Raw genomic sequence first — 13639 nt, forward strand, 5'->3', positions numbered from 1 at the left:
AGTTTGTCTTCTTTCAAGGTTTTTTTGGGGTAGGAGAGTGGGGTTTTATAGATGAGATATAGTATTTAGAGGCATCTGGAGGGGTCTAGAGCAGAAAGACATAGCCAGGGCTATCTGTGAGAGAAGCAAAAATAGCCTTCTTTTGGTTTCTTAAAACTATCTATAGTTCCAAATATTTCTCTCTTAAACGCTTTCTTATTCAAATATGCATTAACTAATTTTTGTTCCCCTTCCATGATGTATTATGAATATTCTAGAATGTGCAATTTGTTTTAAGTTCCTCTGCTCGAAGTGTTTTCTTACTGTGTATTCAATATAAACAATTTTCTCTATATATTTGCATCTTTTTGACACCTATCTAATACTCCTATATATGGTTTCATAATGTATGATTATACATAATAGACTCTATTAAAACATGGATCTAGAGTAATAAGATTTGAGTCAACATTTCTTTTGTGTTAGTACATGTTATTTAGAAGTTGTGTATCAGTAGTACATATAAATAAAACTTATTGGGCTGAAGGGGATTTGCCAAGTTATAGTGGACTTACCAAGTTGTTTCAGTAAAAATGCTTTCTCATACTAAGTTGGTGAAGATTACATACATTATATTGTAGCAGTAGCTTGTGAATCTAGCTCCTAAGATTATGTCCAGAGTTCTGGTTAGAACCCACAGCATAGTGAAAGGAACTTAGATTATCTCTAATTTAAGGTTATACAGAATAACTCACACATGTGCTGTTCGATAATGTTCTGATTTCTTCTGCTTATTTTTCTGTCCTGTAATTTTTTCCTAATTCTTTCTAGTTCTCCTTTGTTAAATTTCTCTGTTTCTATGTTCACCTTGTATAAAAACATTTTTATAAAAGGATTAAGGTAATAAAAATGTTATAAGAATCAAATCTCATTGGCCACAGCACATTCCTTGGGTAAGCAATTATGGAAGAACCATTTGTCATAGCAACACAAAATTTGAATGTTTCTGGTCTAAGACTGTGATCAGATCCCAAGGGCACAGGGTCCAGTGAGACAAGCTGTGAGACACAGTTCTTTTATTAGCTAGATTTAGAAAGTGAAGAATTAGAATAATATTTTTTAGGCTGCTTTGTGTTGACAACCTTGGTTAGTCACCTGAGACACCGACCTTGTGCATAACTGTAAATTTTTAAACTTAAGATACATCTACAGAAACATTTACCCTAATTTGAGCTTTTATGAGGTAAAAATGACTGAATTGTGTGTAGTTTGTCTTGGACTGAGAAAATTGTTATTTTCTGATATAGTCTGAGTAAAAGGAACAAAATGGGCTTTCAATTGTCTTACAGTTCTTGTAGGAGAAAAGATCTGCTTATGAAGCATATCTTAGTATATTTTTATATCAAAATTATACAGGTTAATGAGAAGTCATCTTCCTGGTCATCCATGGATATATGTGCCCATAAAATTGAGGTGCAATCATGAAATCACACACACACACTGTGTGTGTGTGTGTGTGTGTGTGTGTGTGTGTGTGTGTGTGTCATATGAAATCACACACTAGAGTGCAGATATTGGGGAGATACTATAGCTGCTTTAGTAAATGTGAAATTACAGACAGAAGCAGCAGTTTCCAGCAGACCCTGCTTGGTTGGCATTCTCCTCCATCAGAGAATCATTTACCTGGTGGCTTAACATCTGAACACTAGTTATCAGCTGCTGTATATATATTTCCATGGCCCTCAAAAATATCAGAAAATGTGTGTTCTATACACTCAATTTTGTGACCTATAAACTTTCTGTAGTCGTGTTTTATTATAAATTAAATTATATGAATGGGAATGATTCTTTTTCTCATGTTTTATTTTCTGCTTAAACTTTGATTATGCTTTTTTCTATTTATGTATTTGTTTACTTATTTATTTCATTTTTGAGGCAATATTTCATCTATATCAGACTGGCCTCAAACTCACAATGAAATTTCCAGCCTTGTCTTGATTTCTTGACTCTTCTCACTTAATCTTCTTGGGGATTGAATCGAAACATTGCCAACAAATTCTTATTTTATATCTTATTTTGCATAGATTTGTTCACATTTAGCACAAAGATGCTTCCAAAAGGAAAATTTTATTAGAAGAACTGTTTTTGTTCATTGTTTTAGAATACTTATTAATTTTTAGGTGTCCCATGAATTGGTTGTTTCTACATTGAGTACTTGATGACATGTCATGGTTGCTTCTACATATTGACACTCCACTCCATGCTTTGATGCAATGCATTTTATATTAAATTGTGATTATCACCATAATAATTTCACTAAATTTTATTTTTTTTCCAGAGCACATTGTTCTTGTTGACTATTTTTGTTAGAAAGGAGTTTGAGAAGTAAACTATGACTCAGAACTATGCACAGCACAAATGCACACATGATAATTATTTTTACACATATATTTGAGAATTTCATACAATAAATTTTTATCACATTCACCACTTAACTCCTCTCCTAACTCTTCCAACATTTAGACCTATTTTGTTACTTTATCCCAATTTAGTAATCTTCACTTTTTATCTCATACAGTCAAATTTTGTGCTCTAGGGAAAGGGAGCATCCACTGTAGGCTGGGTAGAACTGCCGAAGGGCAATATATCCTTAAAGAAAACTAATTTTCTCTCTCTGTAAGCACATATCTACATGGAAAATCTTCTCAGTTAGGGTTAGAAGTGCATTATCCCATACTTCCTTGTGCTAAAATGCTGACTACTGAAATTAAAGATTGTTTAATTTCTTTCTGTATTTCTATAGGTCCACTTAACTGAAGCTCATAAAACAATGTTCACTTGACTTGAGATACAATATTAATTATTATAACTGAATATTGCAGAATAAAGTTAACTGTTCTGATGTGCTGTACATACATGCAAAACATATAAAGAAATTGTTTCTATAATGTTAACTGTTACCATATGTTGATAACTTAGTTTGTAATTTTCTCAGTGCTACTACAATTTCCTTATTCCTCAGTGTATAAATAATGGGATTCAACAGTGGGATCAAAATGGTGTAGAAAAGCGACAGCAGCTTCCCCATGCTATCTGATTGATTTGACATTGGTTGTGCATATGTGACAATAGCTGTTCCATAGAATAAAGCCACAACTATGAGATGAGATGAGCAGGTGGAGAAGGCTTTTGACCTTCCTCCAGCTGATGACAGTTTTAGAATGTTACAGATAATCTTGACATAGGAGACAATGATCAACAGAAATGGAACCATGATAAACACCACTGAAGCAACATAGATTGCTAAATTATTCACAAATGTGTCTCCACAAGCAAGTTTGAGTAGTGGTGGGATGTCACAAAAAAAGTGATTAATTTTGTTAGACTTACAATAAGGCAAAGAGAAAATTTGATAAGTTTGACCAGTCACAACTGGAATAATACTGATCCAGCAAGCAGCCACAAGTCGCACACAGACCTTATTGTTCATGACCAGAGGATAGTGCAGAGGATTGCAAATGGCCATATAACGGTCATAGGCCATGACCGTCAGTAGGAGGAACTCCATGCCTCCAAGCATGATGACAAAGCAGAGTTGTATGGCACAGGAAAAAAATGTAATAGTCCCTTTTTGGGTACAAAGGTCCAGGAGCATCCTTGGGATGGTGACTGTTACATAGCAGATTTCCACAAAAGAAAAGTTGCTCAGAAAAAAGTACATAGGAATCTGCAGAGCAGGGTCAGTTCTTGTTACTAGCATTATAATGCCATTGCAGAATAGAATAGTCAAATACATGAGCAAAAATATCCCAAACAGCATCCACTGGAGATGGGGGACATCAGAAAATCCTAACAGAACAAATTCTGTAATTGTAATATTTGAATTTTCTGTTTTACTTTGCTCCTCAACTGTAGATAGAAAAAATTCCATATGTTTGATGCATTTACTTTTTCAAGTCCACAAGTTTCTTGTGTTGGCTGGATGAGATGAATGAATACATTTATAGGTTCTTTTAAATAGTCACTTACCATAGTTTTTGCTTTTTCACTACAATATCAAAAAGTACTGGTATGTGGTTAAAATAAACCCATGATGAGATTTATTTTACTAGATTCAGCTATATTTCAGCAAGGTTTTGAGATGCATACATTATTAGCATGGTCACACTGTAGGGAAATTATATCTTTGTACTTTGCTCTTAAAAGTAAAATTTTACTACAAACTTTTTTCTATGATTTGTGTTTGCATATTAAATTTCCTTCATTTTTATCAATACAGTCTTTAAATCCATAGATTTATCTTAAGCTTTTCTTTAATTTTTATTCAAAGGAAATTTTAAAACTTTCAGTGTGAAATACCCAGTATGTGATGCTGTGTACAAGAAAGATGGATACATGTTTATATCCTTGCAGCTTTCAGTTTGTACCTTGTTACCTTGAAGAGCAGAATTCACATCTCCAGAAAATGAAAATAATGTTTAGTGCTTGTGGAAGCCCCCGTAAAGTAACACCTTTTAAAGACAGAGACAGGATCTACAGCAAGCTGATATCTAGACTAGCCATCTCCCTGTGTTCTGGGATTGTTCTTGAGACCATAAGTCAGCTAGGTAAGTAGAAGTGCAATTGGTAACTATTCCTGACATCAAAATCTGATTTCTACAAGTACACATACCAACAGATATGGGGGAAAACAGGGAACAAAAACAAAACAGCCAAAAAATGCCACATTAAAAATGAGAAACGAAAAGAATTCTATCAACTTAATTTCCTTAAAAAGAACTTTTCCAGTAAGAAATAAAATTTGCATTATTATGTTGATTTCCATAATTCATCACTGTGATCATTATGGTAAACATGACTACTAGAAGGTTTTCTCTAACTTTCTCCTTTAAAACTACTTTCATGCTTCCTTTTTCATGCCAGATTTTCATTATGTAATTCACTTGTAACACATATGTGTTTTGTCTTATTTCCCTTCATTAGTATTTATGATAAAACTGTATCTTTCAGCAACCACATTCACTAATATTCTTGATGATTGTCCAACATACATGACTGTGAGCAAAATAACTGACAAAATAAAATGAAACTCTCATATTGATTAGTTGTTCTGTATACCTGGAAGCAATCAATAAATATCCTGACACTTTCTAAACCTTGTTCTATACCAGGACATGATATATATACATATATATATGTGTGTGTGTGTGTGTGTGTGTGTGTGTGTGTGTGTGTGTGTGTGTGTGTTACCTACCCTAATATATCATTTGCCTACTAGATTCATTCAATGATGCATTTAAATTACCACATTAAAGTGGATGGATTTATAGGTTAGCATTAAGAGCAATGCCTACTTTTCCACAGGACCTGGGTTTAATTCTCAGAACTCACAAGGTGGCTCACTAATATCTGCAATTGTTATTCCAGGACATCTGATATGCTCTTTTGTTCTCCACAAATACCAAACATGCATGTGGTATGTAGACATATGTACAAAAATCATTATAAACATAACAAAAGAAAAATTAAAATGAGAAATTAATAAATGAATGTGATCACATTCTCTGGTTTTTAAATTGTCTATGTGCTCACTTTCAGTAGATAGGCAATCAATTCTTTTACAAATACCACCATTACTACAATTTGACAAATATATAACTTCAATTAGCAAGGTGAACAAAGGTAGGTGAGACTCTCTTAATGGGTAGATCATTTTCAGAATAAGATCATGGGCTTTTCTGTGGTGTTTTAAGGGCATCTTAACCGTGAATTTCAGAGCTATCCTTGATAAGTGGTGTGAGAACAAACTTGAGCTTACCTCTGCACATCCAACTGAAATCATAGGTGAAACCAAATGGAAATTTTATCTTTTGTGTCTTATATGCTCTTGTTTTCCTCAGGCAGCCACAGTGATTCTAACATAATTATTTTGATGGAAGATGTGGATTGTTATTAAATAAAGACCATCAAACCCTTGGGGAACATTTCTCTTGTGCATCAACTTTATTTATGGAGACTATTTATAATGAGTTTCTGAGAAACTCAAATTAATCAATTTGTGTTCTTCTATTATCAAATTATCTGGATAATTTTGTTATTCACTATAGGTTTTTACAGTATCAATCTTTGGATCTAGAAATCACAAATAATCTTCATGCATTACACAAACACTTTCTTTTGAAGTTTTATGACTATGTATTTTATGTATGCTCATGTACATGTCAACATATGAAAATTGGAAAAGGTTTTAAAAGGAACATTTGTAACTGAAAATCTAAACCATGACATATAAAAGTTCATTGTTATTTGTGATCAGAAAGTATTTTTAACTTTGAATCATAAGAACTGAATTAAGTAATACTCACAATAAAACTGTGATCTCTTTATTATTTATTACATAAATTCATGTTTAGATTTTAGATTCATGTTTAGAGTTTAGATTCATAAACTAATTTTCTTCATGTCTATACAGTATTTTGAACATACATATCTCTTTAGTCTCCACTTCCTCTTTACTTCCCTTTGGCTTTGTGGTATGTGAACCATCTTTTTCTTTGCATGTGAGTGTAACTTTTACCCACCTATTAAAATTCAGAATCCACAAGGCAAAGAATAAATATCATTTATGCTAAATTAACCAAGTATATGTTGATGAGCACCAAGGCTAATTCTATAACTTGGCAGTTATGAATTATGGATGCTTGGGAATCTCTATGATTTGTTTATTTAGAACTATTTGGGATAGACCCAGAAGTATTACTGGGGAGTTTATGGTGGTTCTATTTTCAGTTTTTAATTTTTTTTAATAATTGAACAATCTTTCTTTTTATTTATTTAATTTAGAATCAATCTTATTTTACATATCAATCCCATTTCCCTCTCCCTTACATCCTCCCATGGCCCTCACCAACACCCCCATGCCATTCCCCACCCACTACCCAGGGAGGATGATGCCTTCCATGGGAGATCATCCAAGTCTGTCACATCATTTGGGGGAGGGCCTAGGCTGAGAGAGTATCCCTCTATGTAGAATGGGCTCCCAAATCCATTTGTGCACTAGGGTTAAATATTGGTTCCACTGTTAGAGGTCTCATAGACTGCTCAGGTCTGGTAACTAGAACACTGTATGGAGAATTGTTGGGCCCCAGGCCCCATGGGGTTTCTGTGAGATGTTTTCCAGCATAACCACAGATACCTCCTATTTTCCTGGCCTCACCCCACTAGCATCAACATCTTGTTGTGAACCCTTACTATTGGGTACAGATCTGACCTTCAGGCCTGTGCTGACCTTTTGTTACTTCCTGTTTTGAAACATTCTGCCTTGTCCCCATCCCCTTCCTGTTTTGTTGGCCTTGGGCAAGGATTTTTGTTTCCTTGTTTATGATAGGGAATGTATTCTCCTAGCATGTGGCAATTTTCCATTTCCTTTTGTTATGATTGTATATAAACTGCTTGCTGCTATAAATCAATGGCATTCACTTCTACCAAATGACCTCAGTTGTGTCCTTCTTAATCTGCAGACACTCACCTAGTCTGGATTTTTGGTCGCTGTTGCTGGTGCAGGTGACAATTAGAGGTCCCACTGAGATCTGGGAAAGCAGAGGAATCCTGAAGGACCACTCCTAAGGATTGTGGTCATAAGACTTGGAGGAGAGCTTTGGGGTTGACAGTGCTGAATCGAAAGCAGGGCTACCATCGGTAATTGATGGTTAGAATGGGGATTCCAAGTTCTTCGTTACTTTTGCAGGACCAACTAACTCAGTTATTGAAACAGCAAGGCACAGGCTTTAAAACAAAAACAGTTCCCAGTTTTATCGGGGTCTTAGAAAGGACCAGTCCTTGGTTTTTGACTGGGGGAATTAAACATTCCCGATTGGAGTGATTTACAAAAGACTCTTCAGAAGGAAGGCCAGATGGAGTGCCTATGTCAGTCTTTTCCTTAAGGATATTAGTTTAGGATACCCTCTTGAGTGAGAACATTGAGGCTAAGGAACAAATATCAGAGATAGAGAAAACCTTTGCAACAAGATGATGTTTCTCATCAATCCGAGTCCAATGATAAGGAGGATGAGGATGAGGATCATTCTAAGGAAGAAAAAGAATCAGAAGAGGACATTAAGGATTTACAAAAGCTGTTAAGGGAGATTCAGATGAAGGAAAAACATAAGAGCATAAAGAATAAACCTCACCCACTGCCTGCATCTGTGCCCCCCACTTATGAGGATTATACTACTTGTATCCCTGATCCTAATGCTTCATCTCCCAGAGGGGTAGCTTTTGTGAAGTCATTGGGTTTACATTTATAGACTTCCCTGATCCTAATAATCCAGGACAGGTGATGTGGCAGCATATACCTCTTACCTTTAAGGAGCTTAAACAATTGAAAGAGGCTGCAGTTATGGCCCTTTGACTCCATTCACAATAGCTATGATGGAGTCCTTCTCAGTACTTAATCTTACCCTGAGTGATTGGCAAGAGCATGCTTGAGCAACGCTTAACAGAGATTATTTGTTGGGGTGAGGGGAATTTCAGGAGGCATGCATCGCCAAGGCCAAAATGAATTCACAGGCAGGTTTTCCTCAAAGAAGTGTTGATATGCTCACTGGAGCTGGTGCTTATGATAACCTGCCAGCACAAATAGCATATGACACTGCTGTTTATGAACAAATTGCTACTGCTGTGATTAGGGCCTGGAAGACTTTGCCTAACAAGGCTGCAGGGGAACGATTGACCATGGTCATACAAGGACCCTCTGAGGCTTTTCAAGATGTTGTAGATCACCTGTTACAGCTGGCGGGCAAGGGGATCTGTTTGCATTTTTCCCAGGAATGCTTCTTCCTCTGTTTGGGTTCCTGAGTGCTGTGTGTGCCCTGTTGCTGTTGAAGAAGTTCCAGCCTCAAGAAATCTTCTGGGTGTTGATAAAGGCACTGCCAATAGTAATGCCTGCAGTCTGCATACCCCAGTTTGGCTGGTGATGATAACAACAAACTGGACCACAGGAGGGAAAGTCTTTTAATTGTTCTTCCAGATTTTGCAAAGTGACAAATTGCTGGGGAGCTGAAGACTCCATAGTGTTGGTGCAAGTTCCAGGAGTGATTCCATTGCTGGTGAATGCGAGTGTGAGGTTTCCCCTAACCGTCTATGGAGAAAAAGAGATTTTGAAATTTCCCTTGCTATTGTGAGCACTATTGTTGCAGCTGCTACTGCTGCTACAGATGCTGGTGTAGCCTTGAGGCAGAAAACTGCTTTCACTGCCACCTTGGATCAGCTTTCTGGAGAGGCTGCATCAGCTCTGTCACTTCAAAATGCTATAAAGGAACATATACAATTTGGGCTTTTAAATTTAAATCAGCAAATAACTTTATTATAAGAACAACTAGATTATGTTTGGGAGGTTCATGGAGTAACCTGCTTTTTGGATATTGTGCCACTTGTGTTACTCCTCATAAAGTGGCAAATTTATCTTATGCTGTAAAACAATAGAATGCCTATCTTAAAGGGCCTTGGAATGATACTTTTATAAACTTCATAATCTTACCATTAGCATTTAAAAAGTTAATGATACACATGTGCCCCATCTAACAAAACAGGAATCCTACACCTGGCTTCCCATATAGGCCATTTTGTAAAAGTGTTTTGGCTCTTTGGGTTTTATTACCTTAGCCATTGCCTGTGCTGGATTAATTTTTGCTTGCCGACTTCCTAATCAGCACTTCCGGTCTTAGGCCATTACCAGACAAATTTTGTTGTCACTGGCTTCAGATAACTCTTCTGCACAAGTCTGGCTTAGTCTCTTTGATAGATAGCTATCTATGATGGCCAACTTTCCCATATTGCTTCTGCCTCTAAGACAGAGGTCATGAAGACTGGCATGATACTCAGGGATGGGTAAAGAAGTTATGTTGATATGGGATTGAACCTAAGACAGGAACTATCTATAAAACAAAGAAGGGGGAGATGTTGGGACCAGGCCCCATGGGATCTGTGTGAGTTATTTTCCAGCATAACCACTGGTACCTCCTGTTTTCCTGTTTTGAAACATTGTGCCTTGCCCCCATCTCCTTCCTGCTTTGTTGGCCTTGGGCAGGGGTTGTGGTTTCCTTGTTTATGATAGCGTGTGAGAATGTGTTCTGATAGCAGGTGGTAATTTTCCATTTCCTCTTGTTATGATTGTATATTAACTGTTAGCTGCAATAAACTGATGGCATTCAATTCTACCAAGTGACCTGAGTTGTGTCCTTCTTAATGTGCAGACTCCCACCTGGTCTGGTTCTTTGGTCGCTGGCGCTGGCACTGGTGCCTGTGACAGAGAATCCTAATAAAACTGAAAAGAGGCACCAGTTAGAATGCCTATTTTCAATTTTATTAGAATTCCCCATATTGTGTTCCAAAATGACAAAACATTTTATTCCCAACAATTCTCTATAAATGTTCTTCTTTACCCACATATACACCAACATATATGGCTACAGTTTTGTTATTGCTATTTGTTCCTTTCATTTCATGGCAGAATTTCCAAATGGGATGAGGTGAAACTTAACCATAATTTTGATTTTCATTTGGGGTAACAGCTAAGAAGATAGAATTTCTTTTCATTTGAGTTAATTGTGGTTGACTTCCTCTAATGAGGAAAGGCTTCCCTACAAAACTGCATTCATCAAGGCATAGTTTCAATGAGTATATAATTTACAGATAATTATCTTTGTAATTTACACAGATAAATGACTGATAAAGTGTTTCTTTAAAGATTCAAATTGTATTTTTCATTAAAATTTTATGCATTGTTTGAAAATTCCATCCCTGTATACCATGCTTCTTGAGCATCCTCAACCCTCACCCCAATTCTTCAATGTCTAACCCTTGCACATCTCCATCCCAGTTTCATGTCACTTCATGATTCCTGTCAAAATCAATTCTAGAATTGATCTGTCTTCAGATTGTGAGGACAGCCATAGCTGCTGTGGGTTTCTAAGTTCAACTGTCATGTGTTGTGCAGAACAGAGCATGTCAACACCCATGAGCTTCCCCTTGTTCTAGTCAGCTGTTTCTATGGGTATTCTTCAGCCTGGTCTTGACCCTTTTTCTCATCACTCCTCCCTCTCTGCAGCTGGAGTACAGGAGCATGGGGAGGGCAGAGGGAGTCAGGAGAAATAGAAGGGAGGTAGAGGAGGTGAGAGGGAGGTAGTAGAATGAGGAGGGGAGAAGAGGATGGGTGATAAGGACATGAGAGAGCAGGAAAATTGAGTCAGGGGAAGAATAGAGGAGAGCAAGAAAGAGATACCATAATAGAGGGAGCCATTATATCTTTAGAGAGAAATCTGGCACTAGGGAAATATTCAGAGATCTACAAGGATGACCCCAACTAACAATCTAAGCAATAATGGAGAAGCTACCTTAAATGCCCTTCCTGATAATGAGATTGATGACTACCTTATGACATCCTAGAGACTTCATTCAGTAGCTGATGGAAGCAGAAGCAGTCACTGATTCTTAACACTATAAACAGTGAAAGTTCTCTTCATTATTCACCACAAACTGAAGATAAGTTATTCTGAGCCAGTTTGGGAGCAGCACAGCCATAGCATTCAGAAGGCAGGTAAGAGCATGATCACTTAGCAAATCAAAATCAAGAAGATCACTATACAGGGCCTATGACTTCCCCAGCCATGGGATTTTGACTTGGCTTATGGTAACAGACAAGAATTTCCTCCTGTCAAGCAGTCCTGACATCTAATTTTGAGTTACTTGCTATCCTCAGAGAAATCATTCTTCTACAGCACACTGAGCATGTCTTACCTGGCAAGTCAATATTAAAGCACACTGAGTCCAGAACTGGAGAAAAAAATAATACCCCAATACATCATTGGAAAACTTTAAAATGAAGTTTAATTTTCAATGTTTAAAAAGACCTTTACAAAGATTTGTTCTTTTCTGTAAAGCTAAATGTTCACCTATGTAATGTTGTTACTGCACATATCAGACTTTTCCTTTCTTTGCTAATCTTTGATAGAGGGCCTCAAAGAAGTTATGAGAAAATCCCTTAAAGAAATGGAAGAAAAAACAAAACAAACAATACAAGTTATCAACAAATCTTTCAAGGAAAAACTTCAAGACCTAAAAACTGAAATAGAGACAATAAAGAAAGCACAATCTGAAGGAATGCTAAAAATAGAAAAGCTGGATAAAGGATCAGGAACCACAGATGCAAGCAAATACAAGAGATGGAAGAGAGAATCTCAGGAATTGAAGATACACTAGGAGAAATAGACTCATCAACCAAAGAAAATCTCAAGTCCAACAAATCCCTAACACAAAATATGGGATACCATGAGAAGACCAAATCTAAGAATAGTGAGTATAGAAGAAGGTGAAGAAATCCAACTCAAAGACCCAGAAAACATATTCAACAAAATCATAGAAGAAAACATTCCAAACCTAAATAAAGACATGCCAATGAAAGTACATGAAACTTACAGAACACAAAAATAGACTGAACCAAAAAAAAATCTCCTTGCCACATAATAATCAAAACATACAGAATAAAGAGAAAATATTAAGAGCAGCAAAGGAAAAAGGTCAAGTAACGTATGAATGCAAACCTATTAGAATTAAACCTGAATTTTCCATGGAAACTCTGAAACCCAGAAGGTCCTGGATAGATATACTACCTACACTAAGAGACCACGGATGCCAGCCTAGACTACATACCCAGCAAAGCTTTCAATCAATACAGATGGAGAAAATAAGTTATTCAATGACAAAATCAGATTCAAACAATACATATCCACCAATCCATCCCTACAGAAAGTCCTGGAAGGGAAAACTTCAACCCAAGGAAGTTAACTAAAACCAAAAAAATATAGGCAATAGATAATCCCACTTTAACAACAGCCAAAACAAAAATGGGATGGAAACCCACATAATTTCACCACCACCATCAAATCCAAAATAACCACAAATGAACAATCAATGGCCATTAATATCCCTCAATATTGATGATCTTAACTCACCCTTAAAAAGACACAGAATGGATAAGGAGAGAGAATCCATCCTTTCTGCTGCATTGAAGAAACACACCTCAACTTCAAAGACAGATGGTACATAATTAAAGTTTGGAAAAAGATTTTCCAATCAAATGGACACAAGAAACAAGCGGGGGTAGCAATCCTAATACCCAACAAATTGGACTTTAAACTAAAATCAATCAAAAGAGATGAAGGAAGTCACTTGCTACTCATCACAGGAGAAATCTATCAGATGAAATCTCATTTCTGAACATTTATCTCCCAAATAAAAAGGCATCCACATTTGTAAAAGAAATATTACTGAAATTCAAATAAAACATAAAACCGCACACACTTATAGTGGGAGACTTCAACACCCCACTCTTACCCCTAGACAGGAACACCAGACAGAAACTTAACAAAGAAACAAAGGCACTAATAGAAGTTATGGCTCAACTGGGCTTAACAAACATCTATAGAACATTCCATCCCAACACAAAACAATATACCTTCTTCTCAGCACCACATGGAACCTTCTCTAAAATTGACCACATACTTGGCAACATAGCAAACCTAAACAGGTACAAAAAAATAACTTCCTGTATCTTATCAGACGACCATGCTTTTAAGTTAGAATTCAACAACAACACAAATTG

At 36.4% G+C, this 13639-nt stretch overlaps 1 protein-coding gene across 1 annotated transcript; it reads right to left on the reverse strand.

Moving 5' to 3' along the window:
• Positions 1-2929: 2929 nt before the first annotated feature.
• On the reverse strand, positions 2930-3910 carry LOC100764963 (olfactory receptor 10AG1). Its single transcript, XM_027421161.1, has one exon. The coding sequence runs from the start codon at positions 3908-3910 to the stop codon at positions 2930-2932; it is 981 nt and encodes a 326-aa protein (XP_027276962.1).
• Positions 3911-13639: the final 9729 nt, after the last annotated feature.

Source organism: Cricetulus griseus, chromosome 6, assembly GCF_003668045.3.
Source record: "Cricetulus griseus strain 17A/GY chromosome 6, alternate assembly CriGri-PICRH-1.0, whole genome shotgun sequence".
NCBI classification, from domain to species: Eukaryota; Metazoa; Chordata; class Mammalia; order Rodentia; family Cricetidae; genus Cricetulus; species Cricetulus griseus.